Here is a 13620-nt window from a genome sequence, read left to right as displayed (position 1 = left end):
AACACCTAATATGGAAAAAGGTTGAGAATTTATAATTAGGGCTAGAAGGGAAATTCTTTGGCTTATTTGGTTAGACTGAGAAGAGTGATTCCAGGCTTGAGAGCCACAGGGCCTTTCACAGCCTGGTTGTTCATGACCAAAGAACCTAAGATGCTGGACATTCAATGGCCATCAAAGATCCACTTGGGACAGTGGCTCCAAGTTCATTGTCTCATGCCAGTGAAAATTAAAAAGTCATGGACTCTCCTGGGAGTATGCAAGGTAGGAGCAAGCTTTATTAAGAATTATTGAGAGAAGTTGGGGCTGGAGAGATGGCTCAGCAGTTAAGAGCACTGGCTGCTCTTTCAGAGGACGCAGGAGCAGGTCCCAGCACCCACACAGCAGCTAACAATCATCCTTAACTCCATCCAACACCCTCCTCTGACCTCCTTGGGCATTGCATGACAGGGGTGCACTTGAGTTCGTGCAGGCAGAACTCATATACATAAAGTAAAATAACATAAAAGAATTATTAAGAGAAGTGAGAAATTAAGGAAAAGTGAGAGAAACTCCCAAAGGGGAAGGGGTTTGAGAGAAAAAAGCTCTTGAATTTCTTTTTTTAGGTTTTTGTTGTTGTTGTTTTGGTCTTTTTGAGACAGGGTCTCCCTGTAGCCCCAGCTGGCCTGGAACTCACTATGTAGACCACACCTGGCTGTTTAGGGTTTTTATAGGGCCATGGCAGAAACTAGACAAAGGCTGAGGTAACTGCCTTGAGATTGGTTGGTTCTCTGAGCTATTATGGTTGGAACCAAAGGAGGACCCATAAAATCTAAACATGTGCCCTACAGGGGAGACTGTCATATTCTGTGTGCTGCTCTCTTAGTTAGGGATAGTTGAAGACGCCCTCTGTCTACCTGAGTCCAGCTTTGTTAGTTATTGGCCTTGACTGTCTGCTAGTTAGTCACTTGGCCACCATCACTACTCTCTGACCTTACAGATGTCTCAAGTGCTGTCAAGCTCTCTGTGCTCTCACGTTTACATGATTAGCCTGTAGCTTTGCTATAGCAGAGTTAACTCTGTCGCAGACATCAAAAAGGAGCTGCAACCTTTATTGGTTGCCTCATGTTTAGCTCTTTGTTTATGGGGTGGTCTGAGGTATTCTCCCAGGCAGAAGATTCTTATTTAGAAACCGTCCTTACTTACAATTTAGTCTGCTACAGTTAGCTATATTTGGAACTGGAGAGATAGCTCAGTGGTTGAGAGCACCAGCTGCTCTTCAGCGTCAGTGGACCTGGATTTGGTTCCCAGCACCACATGGTCCAGTTCCAGGGTATCCGACACCCATTTCTAGCTTCCACAGGTATTGCACACGTGTGGTGCACTTATATACATGCAGGCAAAACACTTAGAAAAATACACCAACCAAAAAGTTTTAAAAACCCAGTTAACTGTATTAGAAACAAGGATATATGAAAGGACAATACTGCCTATATATGTTCCTCAAGGGCTTGGGGTGGGGGACAGCTGGCCTGCCATCATTGGCCCAGAGCCCTGTCCTTGTTCTTATCTGTCTAGCTTGGTTGTCTAATACACAACTATAAGCCCACATAGTCATCTTCCTCAGTGTTCTAAGACATTGCCATATTAACCCTTAATCTTTTTAACCCAGTCTCAGCAGCAGCTTGGAGTTGTCATCAGAGAGCTAGCTCCTACATCACAAAAGTGGCTCATAGTCACTTTTAAGGATACCAAGGCTGTAAGACTTATCCAGTCGGGCATGGTGGTCTGTAGTCCCAGCACTTGGGAGGCAGAGGCAGGTGGATCTCTGTGAGTTCAAGGCCAGCCTGGTTTACATAGTGAGTTCCAGGACAGCTGGGACTACAGGGAGACTCTGCTTCAAAAAGACCCTCCCCCCCAAAAAAAAAAAAAAAAAAAAAGACTCTTTATCTCCAGACATTGCATATAGGAATCCTGAAACTATTCTTTAAGTATATAACTGCCACTTCCCCCTGGTAATCCTAGTGTGCAAAGTCAGGTACTTTCTGTTAATTGGTTTTTCTTCCTTCTGGTTAGGTACTTGCAGATGATGTCCATCGTCATTGGTCTTCAGCATCTGCCAGGCTGATCCATGGTCAGTTTCCAGTATGGCAGCAAGGTGACTTAGCTGAGGATGACCCTGACTGAAAGACTGCGTGAGAAGATATCTCAGGCCTTCTACAGCCATGGGCTGCTCTGTGCATCCTATCCCATCCCCATCATCCTCTTCACAGGACTCTGCATCTTAGCCTGCTGGTATGTTTCTGGTTTGCCCTTGATGTGGTAGACCACTGACTGTCATGAGACAACAGATTTCCTGAACCTGTTATGGAGCTCTTGGGCACTATACTTTCTACACAGTGAGAACTTGGTTTCATTGAAGCTGCATAGTGGAGAGTTCTAGTCTTGGGGTGTTTAACCAATAAGAGAAAATAGTCAAGAAAGAGAGAGGGAAAAAAATAGTGCAGTTGGCCTGACAGAATAATACACTGAGTTTTTTCATATAGCTGGTAATAATGTTTATCTGCTTCTAGGAAACTTACCCGAAATGTACAGTATTTTAATTTTCCTTCCTAATGGTGGCAGTTTCCCTAGAGTATTGATTAATAGTAAAAGCCTTCAAGTATTGCAAGTCGAAGTTCATTTGAACAGTTCACTGGACACCGTCTAACAGGCTATCTCCAAAGACTTGCCTCTCTGCTGTCTTGTCATTTTCTTATGTTCACACAGAGCCCCCTTCTGACCCATCATTAGTTCAACCCTGCTGGGTTGCCAAGAGCCATAGATGCTTTTGTTTCTTGGTTTTCACAGACCTGACTGATCATGACTTTATAAAATATGGGGCTTGATATAAGGTGATAACCTGTCTAGCTGTAAAACATTGACAGCCAGGTAAAGAGCCCAGCTTAACATCTTTTTCTTTAGAAAGAAATCTGTTTTCCACACTGGGGATGTAACTCAATGATGGTTCTGTCTGGAAGGCTCAAAGCTCTGGGTTCAATACCTAGCAACACACACACACACACACACACAAACACACACACACACACACACACACACACACACACCCGACACACAGCTATTTTTCAGATTTAATGTATATCTAATGTGTACAGATGTTTACAATGCTATGTTAGAAGGATGGCTCAGAACTGAATCTCCTATTCATTTCTGTTACAAGTGATCCCAGGTTCCCCTCTAATTCACTGTGAGAAAGATGACCATTGTTCATTGAGAACTTCCTGCTTGGTGTCAATGTTGGCTGCTTCAGAAATATAATTAAATGTCTCATTTGTTCTCACAATAACCTTAGGAAGTGGTCCTGTTAGTTCCTTTTATTCAACAAAGGAGGTTGAGGACTTAGTCACTTACCTGGTCCACGCTACTACTAAAGATGGAAACTGAGCCGTCAGGACTCTGGTGCCTGCTCCTGTGGCCTCTGTTACCTGCCTGGTTCAGTGTTTGTGTATTGGTGCTTAAACTCTGCTACATAGTATTACATATGGTAAAACACTTATGTGATGAATTAGGAGTGCTGTGATAACGTAGCCTTTCACTTTTTCTTTTTCTTTTTTTTTCAGTCTTTTTGAGACAGAGTCTCCCTGTAGCCCCAGCTGGCCTGGAACTCACTATGTAGACCAGGCTGGCCTTGAACTCACAGAGATCCGCCTGCCTCTACCTCCCTGGTGCTGGGATTAAAGGCGTGCGCCACCATGCCCGGCATCTTTTTCTTTTTAATGTGTTAACTGGCTTGTCTCTTTCTCATACAGTGTTAAACTTTTTTTTTTTAATTTTTGTTATTTTTATTTTATGTGTATGTGTGTATTTGCATGTATGTAAGTGGACCTGTGTCATACAATGCCTGCGAGACAGAAGAGGCTGTGTTCTTAACTGCTGAGCCATCTCTCCAGCCCCCAGTGTTAAAACTTTTCTAGGCCTGGTTTGTAGGTTAAGGCCTTGGTTCTCAAACCTGAGCTAGCATCAAAACACCTAGAGGACAGGTTAAACAGAGCTTGCTTTGGGATGGGCTTAAGAATTTGCTGTTGTGACAAGTTCCCAAGCATGGGACCACACACTGGGAAACACTAAGCTATGTCTTTCTTGAAAATTTCTCTGATATTCTGTAATGTTACTCAATGTTTTCCCTTTTATTCTGGTTTTTTTTTTTTTTGACACCAACAAGAAATTTCCTAATTTTAACAAAAACTCAAATGTCAGCATTGCTCAGAAGTATTTAACCAGCTCATTTAAAATTATTATAAAGCAGAACTGCTCAACAGCAAAACACTCATACACATAAAACAATTTTTAGAATGCTATTTATTATTTTTATTTTATGTGTATGAGTGTATTGCCTGCATGTATGTGAGTTCACCCATGTTGTGCAGTGCTGCGGAGGTCAGAAGAGGGCATCAGATTCCCCTGGAACTGGCGTCAGGATGGTTCGTAGCCATCATGTGGGTGCTGAGAATCGAACCCGGGTCCTCTGCAAGAGCAGTCAGTGCTCTTAACCACTGAGACATCTCTCCAGCCCCTACATTCCTGAATTTATATTAAAAATTCATATACAAACCAAAATGGAAAAATTGCTAGTACCTGATTTTTAAGTTAAATAAAATTTTAAATTATTATTACATTTTAGTTTGTTTTGTGTGCATGTGTGTGGGATGTGTATGCGTGCCACAGTGCATATGTGGAGGTCAGATAAAACTTTTGGGAGTCTGTTCTCTCCCTCTATCATGTGGGTCTGGGAAGTTGAACTCAAACTTGGCAGCAGGAATATTTACCTCACTGCCCCTAACTGGATATCTTTTGGTGTAATAGTTAAACACCTGGCATACATAGGAAGCAGTTTAGCATCTTCAAAAGGCCAATCAGATAGGCTTCCTATAAAGCACCAGTTTCTGCACTCCAGAAGCACAACTCTGTTTTGAAGTCCTGAGCAATTTCTCATGCCAGATGCTGGTAGGAGAGCTTGAGAACCAGAAATTCAGTGAACTTGATAGTGCCTAATTTCATGGAGTAGTACAGTGTCAGGCCTGTAACAGATTTCTTTACCCTTCCAGTAGAGGGTACAGTGTTGGGAGTGGCTTTGTAGTCAGTTTTACTGGGATTTGGGGACAGCCTGCTTTGTCTGAGCCATGGTGTAGAGGTATCCATACTTAATGCTTGTCCCTGAATCCAGCTTATTGAGCTAGAAGCAGCATTGGTGCTAGAAGGCTAGAAGCAGCTGTGGTGGTGACTCTGAACCTCTTCTCCTCTCTCTCTCTCTCTTTTTTTTTTTTTTTTTTTTTTTTTGAGACCGGGTCTCTCTGTAGCCCCAGCTGGCCTTGAACTCACTTTGTAGACCAGTCTAGTCTTGAACTCATAGAGCTCTGCCTGCCTCTGCCTCCCAAGTGCTGGGATTAAAGATGTGGGGCCACCACACCTGGCTGAACCCCTTCTTTTAAATTACTAAAATTACATTTTACTTATTTAATTTCTGTATGTGTGCACACGTGTCACAGGTCACACATGGAGGTTAGAGGGCAGCTTGCAGGAGTTGGTTCTCTTCTTCCACTAGGTAGATCTGGTGATTGAACTCAGGTTGTCAGACTTGGCAGCAGGTGTCTTTTCTTTGCCTATCAAACTACCCCACTACCCCCATCACACTTTTTTTTTTGACACAAGGTTTCTTTGTATAGCCCATGCTGTCCTTAAACTTACTAGGTAGGCCAGGCTGACCTTTAATTGAGACCTTGGCTCAGTTTCCTGAGTACTGGAATTACAGATGTGGGCCACTGTGTCAAATTTATTCTAATTTTTATTGCAGTGATTTATGGTAGCACATGTGATGATTGTCACTCTTAGTGCCTTCTGTTGAGTGGGGGTTAAGTTGAAGGGATAATTAATCTCTCTATCTTGCTCTGTCTCTGTGTTTATCTCTTCACAAAGATAGCCCTAGCTAAAGAGAAAGGGAACAGTGTTTCTTCTTTGTCAATCACCTAGAGATCTGGTGGCTGGTTATTACTAGGTGGCTTTCTAGGCAAGAGATACAGGGTTTGTGTAGCAGCTGTTCTAGTTCAGTTAGGTCTTATCTTTGAATAAGTTTTAAAAATATTATTTATTGTTATGTATGTGTGTGTTGTATATGTATGTGTGTGTGGGAGTTCCAGGACAACTTTGTAGAGTCAGTTCTCCTTCTCCTTCTACCGTTACGTGGATTCTGTAGCTCAAACTCAGTTTGACAGGCTTTCACAAAAAGTGCCTTTAGCTGGGTGTATACATAGTGAGTTCCAGCTGGGGCTACAGGGAGTCCCTGTCTCATAATGACCAAAAAAAAGGTGCCTTTACTTGCTGACCCATCTCATCGCCCCCCATATCTTTGAATCATTATTTGGTCTTTTTAAGACAGGGTTTCCCTGTAGCCCCAGCTGGCCTGGAACTCACTATGTAGACCAGGCTGGCCTGGACCTCACAGAGATCCCCTGTCTCTGCCTCCCAAGTGCTAGGATTAAAGGTGTGTGCCACCATGCCTGGCTAATTTTTGAATAATTTGATAGCACAAAATAGGCTGTCCTTGGGTATGATATGAGGGCCTCTGTTCTGAAAACTGAACCATGGGCCTCAAGCATCGAGAATACCTCTTTTACTTGGGGTAAATTAGAATGGGATGGAAAGTTGGGGAATAAACAGATTGTTGTAATGAAAAGCTTCCAGTATAGCCCAAGATAGATTCCTATCTTATATCCCTAGCTGTACTTGTTTAATCATTAGTCTTGAGAGAGGAGTGGGTTGACGCTCAGGCTTGTGGGAATGACGAAAGACTACTGTTCATTGACCACCAGTCATGTGCATCCTAAGGTGCTGTAACTCATGGTAAGTATTCCAACTAGTCTCCTAACACCCTTAGAGATGATTATTTTACCCTGTTCTTTTGAAAGATGTTAAAATCTGCTTCTAGGGCTAAGAAGTAGTAAGCACTCCAACTAGCAGGTCCTTGTGACCAATCCAAATGTGTCTTTACTTCACTCTATCATGGTCATAGGAACTTCTCTGAGGAACACTAGTATTGATAACTTTCACTGCAAGGAGTTTGCTCCTTGAACAAAAGGCCTGAGGATAAGGGTCCTCCACAACAGAAACAGAAGAGAGAGCATAAAATGGGTTTATAGCCACTTTTTTGGGATGGTGATTAGAGAGTGAACCTTGGAAAGTGCTTTACCACTGTACTATATCTCCAGCCTTCTTTTGGTGAGGGATTGGGTAGGGGTTGAGACAGGGCCTTGCTGTAATAGCCCTGACCTGTCTGGTAGCCCAGGTTGGCCTCCAATTTAAAGTAATACTCCTGAGTGCTGGGATTTCGGTGTCTTAGTTTCCTTCTCTGTTGTGATAAAACACTCTGACTAGAAGCAACTTGAGGAGAAAGGGGTTTATTACAACTCCTAGATCACCATCACTGAGGGAAATAACTCAAGGCAGGAGCCTAGAGACGGGAACTGAAGCAAGAGACTGTGAAGGAACACTGCCTACTGACTTGTTCTTCTGGCCTGTGCTCTGCACTGCCCATGGTGAGCTGAGCCTTCCTACCTCACTCAACTTCAAGAAAATGCCCCATAGACACCACAGTCCAGTCTGATGAAGGAAGTTCCTCAACTGACGTTTCTTCTTCCCAGGTGTCTCTAGTTTGTATCAAGTTGACAAAAACCAACTAGCACGTACAGGTATGCGCCCTTACTTCTGGCTCCTAACCTGGTTTCTTTGACTTTATTTTGAGACAGGGTTTCCTTTTGCCCAGAATGGCCTTGAAATTGAGACCTTCCTACTTCAGCCTCCTGAATAGGTAGGATTACAGGCCCGTGCTGCCAAGCTTTTGACAACTGTCTTTTGACAACTGTCTCACCATGTAGTCAAGGCTGGTCTGGAACTCATGTAACTTAGGCTGCCCTTGAACTTCATATCCTTCTGCCTCAGAATCCTGAGTGCTGGCATTGCAATTATGAGCCACCACTCCTTAGTAGCCACCTTAATAAAAATGGTTGTAATAAAATGCTAAGCACTGTGCAAGGCTGTGGTGCAGAACAAATCTTTCCCTTTGAAATCCAGTCTTGGGGCTGGAGAGATGGCCTCAGTGGTTAAGAGCATTGACTGTTCTTGCAGAGGACCCAGGATCGATTCCTAGCACCCACATGGCAGCTAACAACTGTCTATCTCCAGTTCCAGGGGATCTGACACCCTCTTCTGACCTCTGTGGGTATTGTATGTTATGGGTACATTTACATACATTCAGGTAATACACTCATACACATAAAATTAAAATAATAAAGAAAATATTTAGCCAGGCATGGTAGCACATGCCTTTAATTCCAGCACTTGGGAGGCAGAGGCAAATCTGAAGCCCTCTTCTGACCTCCGTGGCGTTTCACAACAGGGGTGCACTCACATACATGCAGGCAATACACTCATACAAAAAAAAAAAAAAAAAAAAAAAAAAAAAGAAAATGTTAAAAAAAAAAAAAACCGAAACAGAATCCACAGTCTTAGCTAGATGTGGTGGTGCATGCCTGTAATTCTAGCATTTGGGAAGTGGATACTGGCCTAGCTGGACTACCTCACATGCAGGTGACAGAGTAATGTGAGAGTCAGCGTTGCTCTGTGACATGTGGGACCATGAGCTACCTACCATTCATGGTGGAAGATTTGTAGTTCAGGTCATCCTTGTCTATATAGCAAATCAAGGCCATCCTGGAGTATATCACCCCGTCTCACTAAAGAAACAAACAAAAAAACCCCATGATCTCTGCCCAGTGCCATTGGATAATGTCATATCAGGTGTGACCTGTCTTTGGTACAAAGGGAAAGGATGAGAACACTCAAGCAAAGCCTTGCAGGAGTAAGCAGTGTTTGCTTGCCTTTTTTACTGAGTTAAAGGATGATGAGTATCCAAAAATCCATAAATTATGATGCCATATGGCCAGAAGGACAGAGACCTGGATCTAGGCATACAAACTTCACTGTCATCCTCTGCTCTGGCATGTTTTTCTGTTTGGACCAACTCCCCTTTCTGTCAAAACCTCGAGTTGCCTAGAGGAAATGAAGCATGGGTTTAAGCTAACTTTTAGTAATGGTGTTAGATATCCAGGCTCCATTTAATTGTACCTTTTTATTCCTGGGATGAGAGATTTATTAAGCTTGGACCCAAAGAACCTTGTACTTAATATCCCTACTGAGATCCACCAGCCACTTGAGCTTCCGAAATACTCTGCATTTACCCGTTCACCACCAAGTCACAAAAAGAAACAGAGCAGGACTAGAGGGGATAATGACAGATGACAGCTTAGAAATGTGCCCTTCTCTGTCAGGAAAAGGAATCAGGCATTAAAGAGGGTGTGTGTATATAGGAGTCAAACTACCCTTGGACCACACCATGCGGCTCTGATTTTCTTCTCTGAGCTATTACTGAGGCCATATGTTTCAGTGACTTGAGAGATGAAGATACTACTTCAAATGACTGGGTGCTGACCTTTGCAAGCGGACTCTGATTATCACCTTTCTTCCCAGCCCCTAAATACAGTCATCCTTCCTTCCCTTCCTCCCTCCCTTTCTTTTTTTTAAGATAGGGTCTCCCTGCAGCCCCAGCTGGCCTGGAAGTAGCCATGGAGACCAATCTCATAGAGATCTACCTGCCTCTGTTTCCTGAGTGCTGGGATTAAAGACATGTGCTATTATGCCTGGCTCTGGTCTTTCTTCCTCTGGGAAAATCTGATGAAACTTTTAGCAAATAGGCACTGTTGCAAAAAGTATGTTTATATTTCTTAGAAGTTAGGCCATTGGGACCCAATGGGTGGTCCAACAAGGAAGAAGGAGCTTTTGCCCCAGACCTGACAGAGAGAGAGAGAGAGAGAGAGAGAGAGAGAGAGAGAGAGAGAAGGGTATATGGGTACTGGCTTAGCTGGACCACCTCACTTGTAGATCAGAGTAAAAAGTCTGAATCACTTGTGACCATGAACCTGTTGCTCATGGTGAGAGAGGGTAGACTTTAGCTTAGAGAAGAAGTTAGTGTCATGATGCGGCTATGCCAACCCTCCCGAAGATGATAGTCCTGCAGGTGTTTGAGAATAGACTTGGTCCCTTTTTCACTTGCTTTTCTTTTCTGGAGTTGACCCCTTCAACTGAGGCTGGATATGTCAGCTGTGGTGATCTGTACTTCTCAATTCCTTTCCTCCCATCTCTCATTGCTTCTGTTACCAACTTTGGGGTCACACAGCGGGCTGTGTAACAGGTTGCCTCTTTATCTGCTTATATAGGTCCCAGGGATCAAACTTGGGTCATCAGACATTGATAGGAAATGCCTCTCTCTTGAGCCATCCTGACTGCTCATAAGACTAAAAGATTTATGTGTGTGTGTGTGTGTGTGTGTGTGTGTGTGTGTGTGTGTGTGGTCTTTTTGAGACAGGGTCTCCCTGTTGCCCCATCTGTCCTGGAGCTCACTATGAAGACCAGGCTGGCCTTGAACTCAGAGCAGTCTACCTGCCTCTGCCTCCCAAGTGCTGGGGTTAAAGGCGTGTGCCACCATGCCCTGCCCAAGACTGGAAGATCTTAAATTCAAGGCCATCCTAAGCTACATAGTGAGCTCCAGACTAGTCCAGGGTACCTAGTGAGGCTTTGTCTAAAATGGAAGGAAGAGAGAGAGAGAGAGGATACTTGCTTCATTTCCTCTGCCTTATAAGGTCAGGGCATACCAAGATTTAATCTGATTTTAGAAATAAGTTTTGCAGAAGCAACATAGGAGCTGGGCACACCTTTAATCCCAGAACTTGGGGAGGCAGAGCCAAGCAGATGTCTGTGAATTCAAGGCCAGCCTGATCTACATAGTGAGTTTCAGGCCACCTGGTGGTACAAGGAGATCCTGTCTCAAAAAGACAAAAAACAAAAACAAATTTAAAAAACCACACAACAGAAAAAAAAGAAATTTCTGGGCAGTAGGTTCTTTAAAATGTCATGTCTTCTGGAACTGGAGAGATGGCTTCGCAGTTAAGAGCATTGGCTGCTCTTACAGAGGATGTAGGTTCAGTTTCCAACATCCACATTGACTGTAACTCCAGTTCCAGGGTATCTGATGCCCTCTTCTGGCCACCACACCCAGCTTCTTTTGCAATTTTTTTTTTTCCCTTGGTGTTTTTCCCCTTTGGTTATATTAAAAAGAATTTATGAAATATATTCAATACAATTAAAAAATCAGAAATGTAATACAAACCTGTATAATGTGATATTAAAAGGATAGACTCTGGTGGCAGGTAGTTTGTGTTCAGATTTGATCTGTTTTCTTTTTTTTCTTTGGTTTTTTTGAGAGACAGAGATCTGCCAGCTTTGCCTCCCGAGTGTGCCACCACACCCAGCCTGTTTGCTTTCTAATGGGAATGTAACTTTTGCACGTCTCGTTGGATTATGGTATGGTTTAAAGGAGTAAGTGGATGGAAGGCTCTTAGATAAGTGGTTGGTACATAGTAGTAGGTGCTCAGTAAGAGAAGCTACCATCATTGATACAGACTTAAAGACAAGAAGATCCACTGTAAGTGACTGGTACCATACTGGTAGTTAGTACAGGCACTTTGGTAGCCCAAGGAAAGAAGGGCTCCAACCTAGACTTTGTAGAAAGGGAAAAGCTTTCCTGGGATGAGACCTTAAAATGAGTTGTCATCCAGGAGAAGAATGGGCAGGAGTGTTCACGGCATCAGAAGTGAGAGGACAGGACAAACACCAATGAGTTTTGTGTGGATCCAGGGCAAGGCTAGAATTGTTTTAAGGCCTGTAGACTTTTTTATTGAGGGACTTCATCCTAAAAAGTGGGCACACTGAAATGTGTTGTCTTTCCTCCTCTTTCTAATGGAATGTTCAGACTTCAGAAATTCACACGTGTTTTTAATATTTCAAGCTGGGTGTGGTGGCACACATCTTTAATCCTAGCATTGGGGAGGCAGAGGCAGGCGGATCTCTGAGTTCAAGACCAGCCTGGTCTACATATCAAGTTCCAGGCCAGCTGGGGCTCCAGGGAGACCCTGTCTCAAAAAGACCAAAAAAAAAAAAGAAAAAAATTGAATCTTGAGTAGCAGGTTGTGTTTAGTGTAGTCAGTGTACTTTCGAGCAGCTTCTATGTGGAAGCTGAATGTGCTGTCCATCTTAAAAGTGCCAGACATCTTCGCTCTGTGCCTCAGAACTCCTTTCACATCTAGAGACCAGGGGCAGGCCCAGCCATTTGTAAGACTTTGTACCTCAGAACCTCAGATGTGGTCTAGAAACAACTGAACTTCAAGCAGCTGGGCCTTGGCTTTTGAAGCCATCAAAAGAGAGCAGCTTCTCAAGTGTAAGGGCACACTTCCATAAGATTAATAGCTGTTTTCTCCTCACAAACCATGGATGTTGGAAGGCAAATATATTTGCCCAAACTGCCTTTCAATAATGAAGGAGAAAACCAGGTCTAGTTGCAGAGGCCTGTAATTCTATCCACTCAGGAGGCTGAAGCAAGAAGATCAAAAGTTCAGGGTTAGCCTGGGCAACTTAGTATGACCCATTCTCAAAATAGAAAGCAAAAAGAAGGCTGAGGATACAGCACAGTGGTAGAGCACTTCCCTAGCTTTGTGAAGCCCCGGGTTCAATCCTCCACATTGTCAAAAGAACAGTGAAGGAGACATTAATACATTTTTTAGATAAACAAAAAGCTAAGAGAATGCCTTTATACTTTGAATATAGATTTGTACTCTAAGAAGTCTTAGACTAAAGTGAAAGGATATGAGGCAGTATCTAGAAACCAAGAAAAGAGGCTGGGGGCCAGGCATGGTGGTACAGGCCTTTAATCCCAGTACTTGGGAGGCAGAGCCAGGCGGATCTCTGTGTGGTCAAGGCCAGCCTGGTCTACATAGTGAGTTCCAGGACAGCTGGGACTATAGGGAGACCCTGTCTCAAAAAGACAAAAAAAAAAAAAAAAAAAAAGAGACTGGGGGTTAGTTTAGTCAGAAAAGTGTTTTTTTTATAAGAATGGGGTCTTTTTCAACCCCCAACCCCCCCGTTTAAAAAAAAAAAAAAAAAAGGCATTTTAGTATGCAGTTGTAATTCCAGTACTTAGCAGGTGGAGACAGGTGGATCCCTTGGGTTTGCTGGCCAGCCAGCCTAGCTTAATCAGCAACCTCCAGGTAAATGAGAGACCCTGCCTCAAAAACAAAACAGAACAAAGAATGAACACCCTACAAAACACCAAAGTAGATGGCTCCTGGGCAACAACAACTGAGGCTGACCTCCAGTCTCCACATGACCGTGCACACATGTGCATGTGCATGCACTCCCACATATACACAAATTATAAGAAAAAAAATCATACTGACTGGTGAAGTTAACAAGTGTTATGGTATTTTTGGCTGGTTTATCACTTTTTTTCCTTTGATGATTATAAAGTCAAATGCATTGAATGGGAATACAAGTCAGTGTTCCTGAGCATCTAATGTCTCAGGATATAATCTGTGATGAGAGCAGTAGAGAGGGAAAAAGGAGTTAGTAAGAGTCCAGTTTTCATTTCCTATAGGAGCTCAGCCTTCAGATAATGGTTTCAGATTTTTTTTTTTAGCTTATGTG

The 13620-nt window shown here is 43.2% G+C and overlaps 1 protein-coding gene across 1 annotated transcript in view; it reads left to right on the top strand.

The window, feature by feature from the left end:
* Nucleotides 1-2052: 2052 nt before the first annotated feature.
* Nucleotides 2053-13620, top strand: part of Scap (SREBF chaperone) — a 36280-nt gene continuing 24712 nt past the window's right edge. Inside the window, exon 1 of the mRNA XM_029562276.1 lies at nucleotides 2053-2271. Coding sequence (XP_029418136.1) covers nucleotides 2150-2271 — 122 coding nt within the window. The 5' untranslated portion in view covers nucleotides 2053-2149. The remainder of the gene's footprint in view (nucleotides 2272-13620) is intronic.

The sequence above is a fragment of the Nannospalax galili genome, unplaced genomic scaffold (genome assembly GCF_000622305.1).
Source record: "Nannospalax galili isolate Female #2095 unplaced genomic scaffold, S.galili_v1.0 scaffold1050, whole genome shotgun sequence".
Lineage (NCBI taxonomy): Eukaryota > Metazoa > Chordata > Mammalia > Rodentia > Spalacidae > Nannospalax > Nannospalax galili.
Note: the sequence above shows the minus strand (reverse complement) of the source record. Positions and strands in the feature narration are given on the sequence as shown.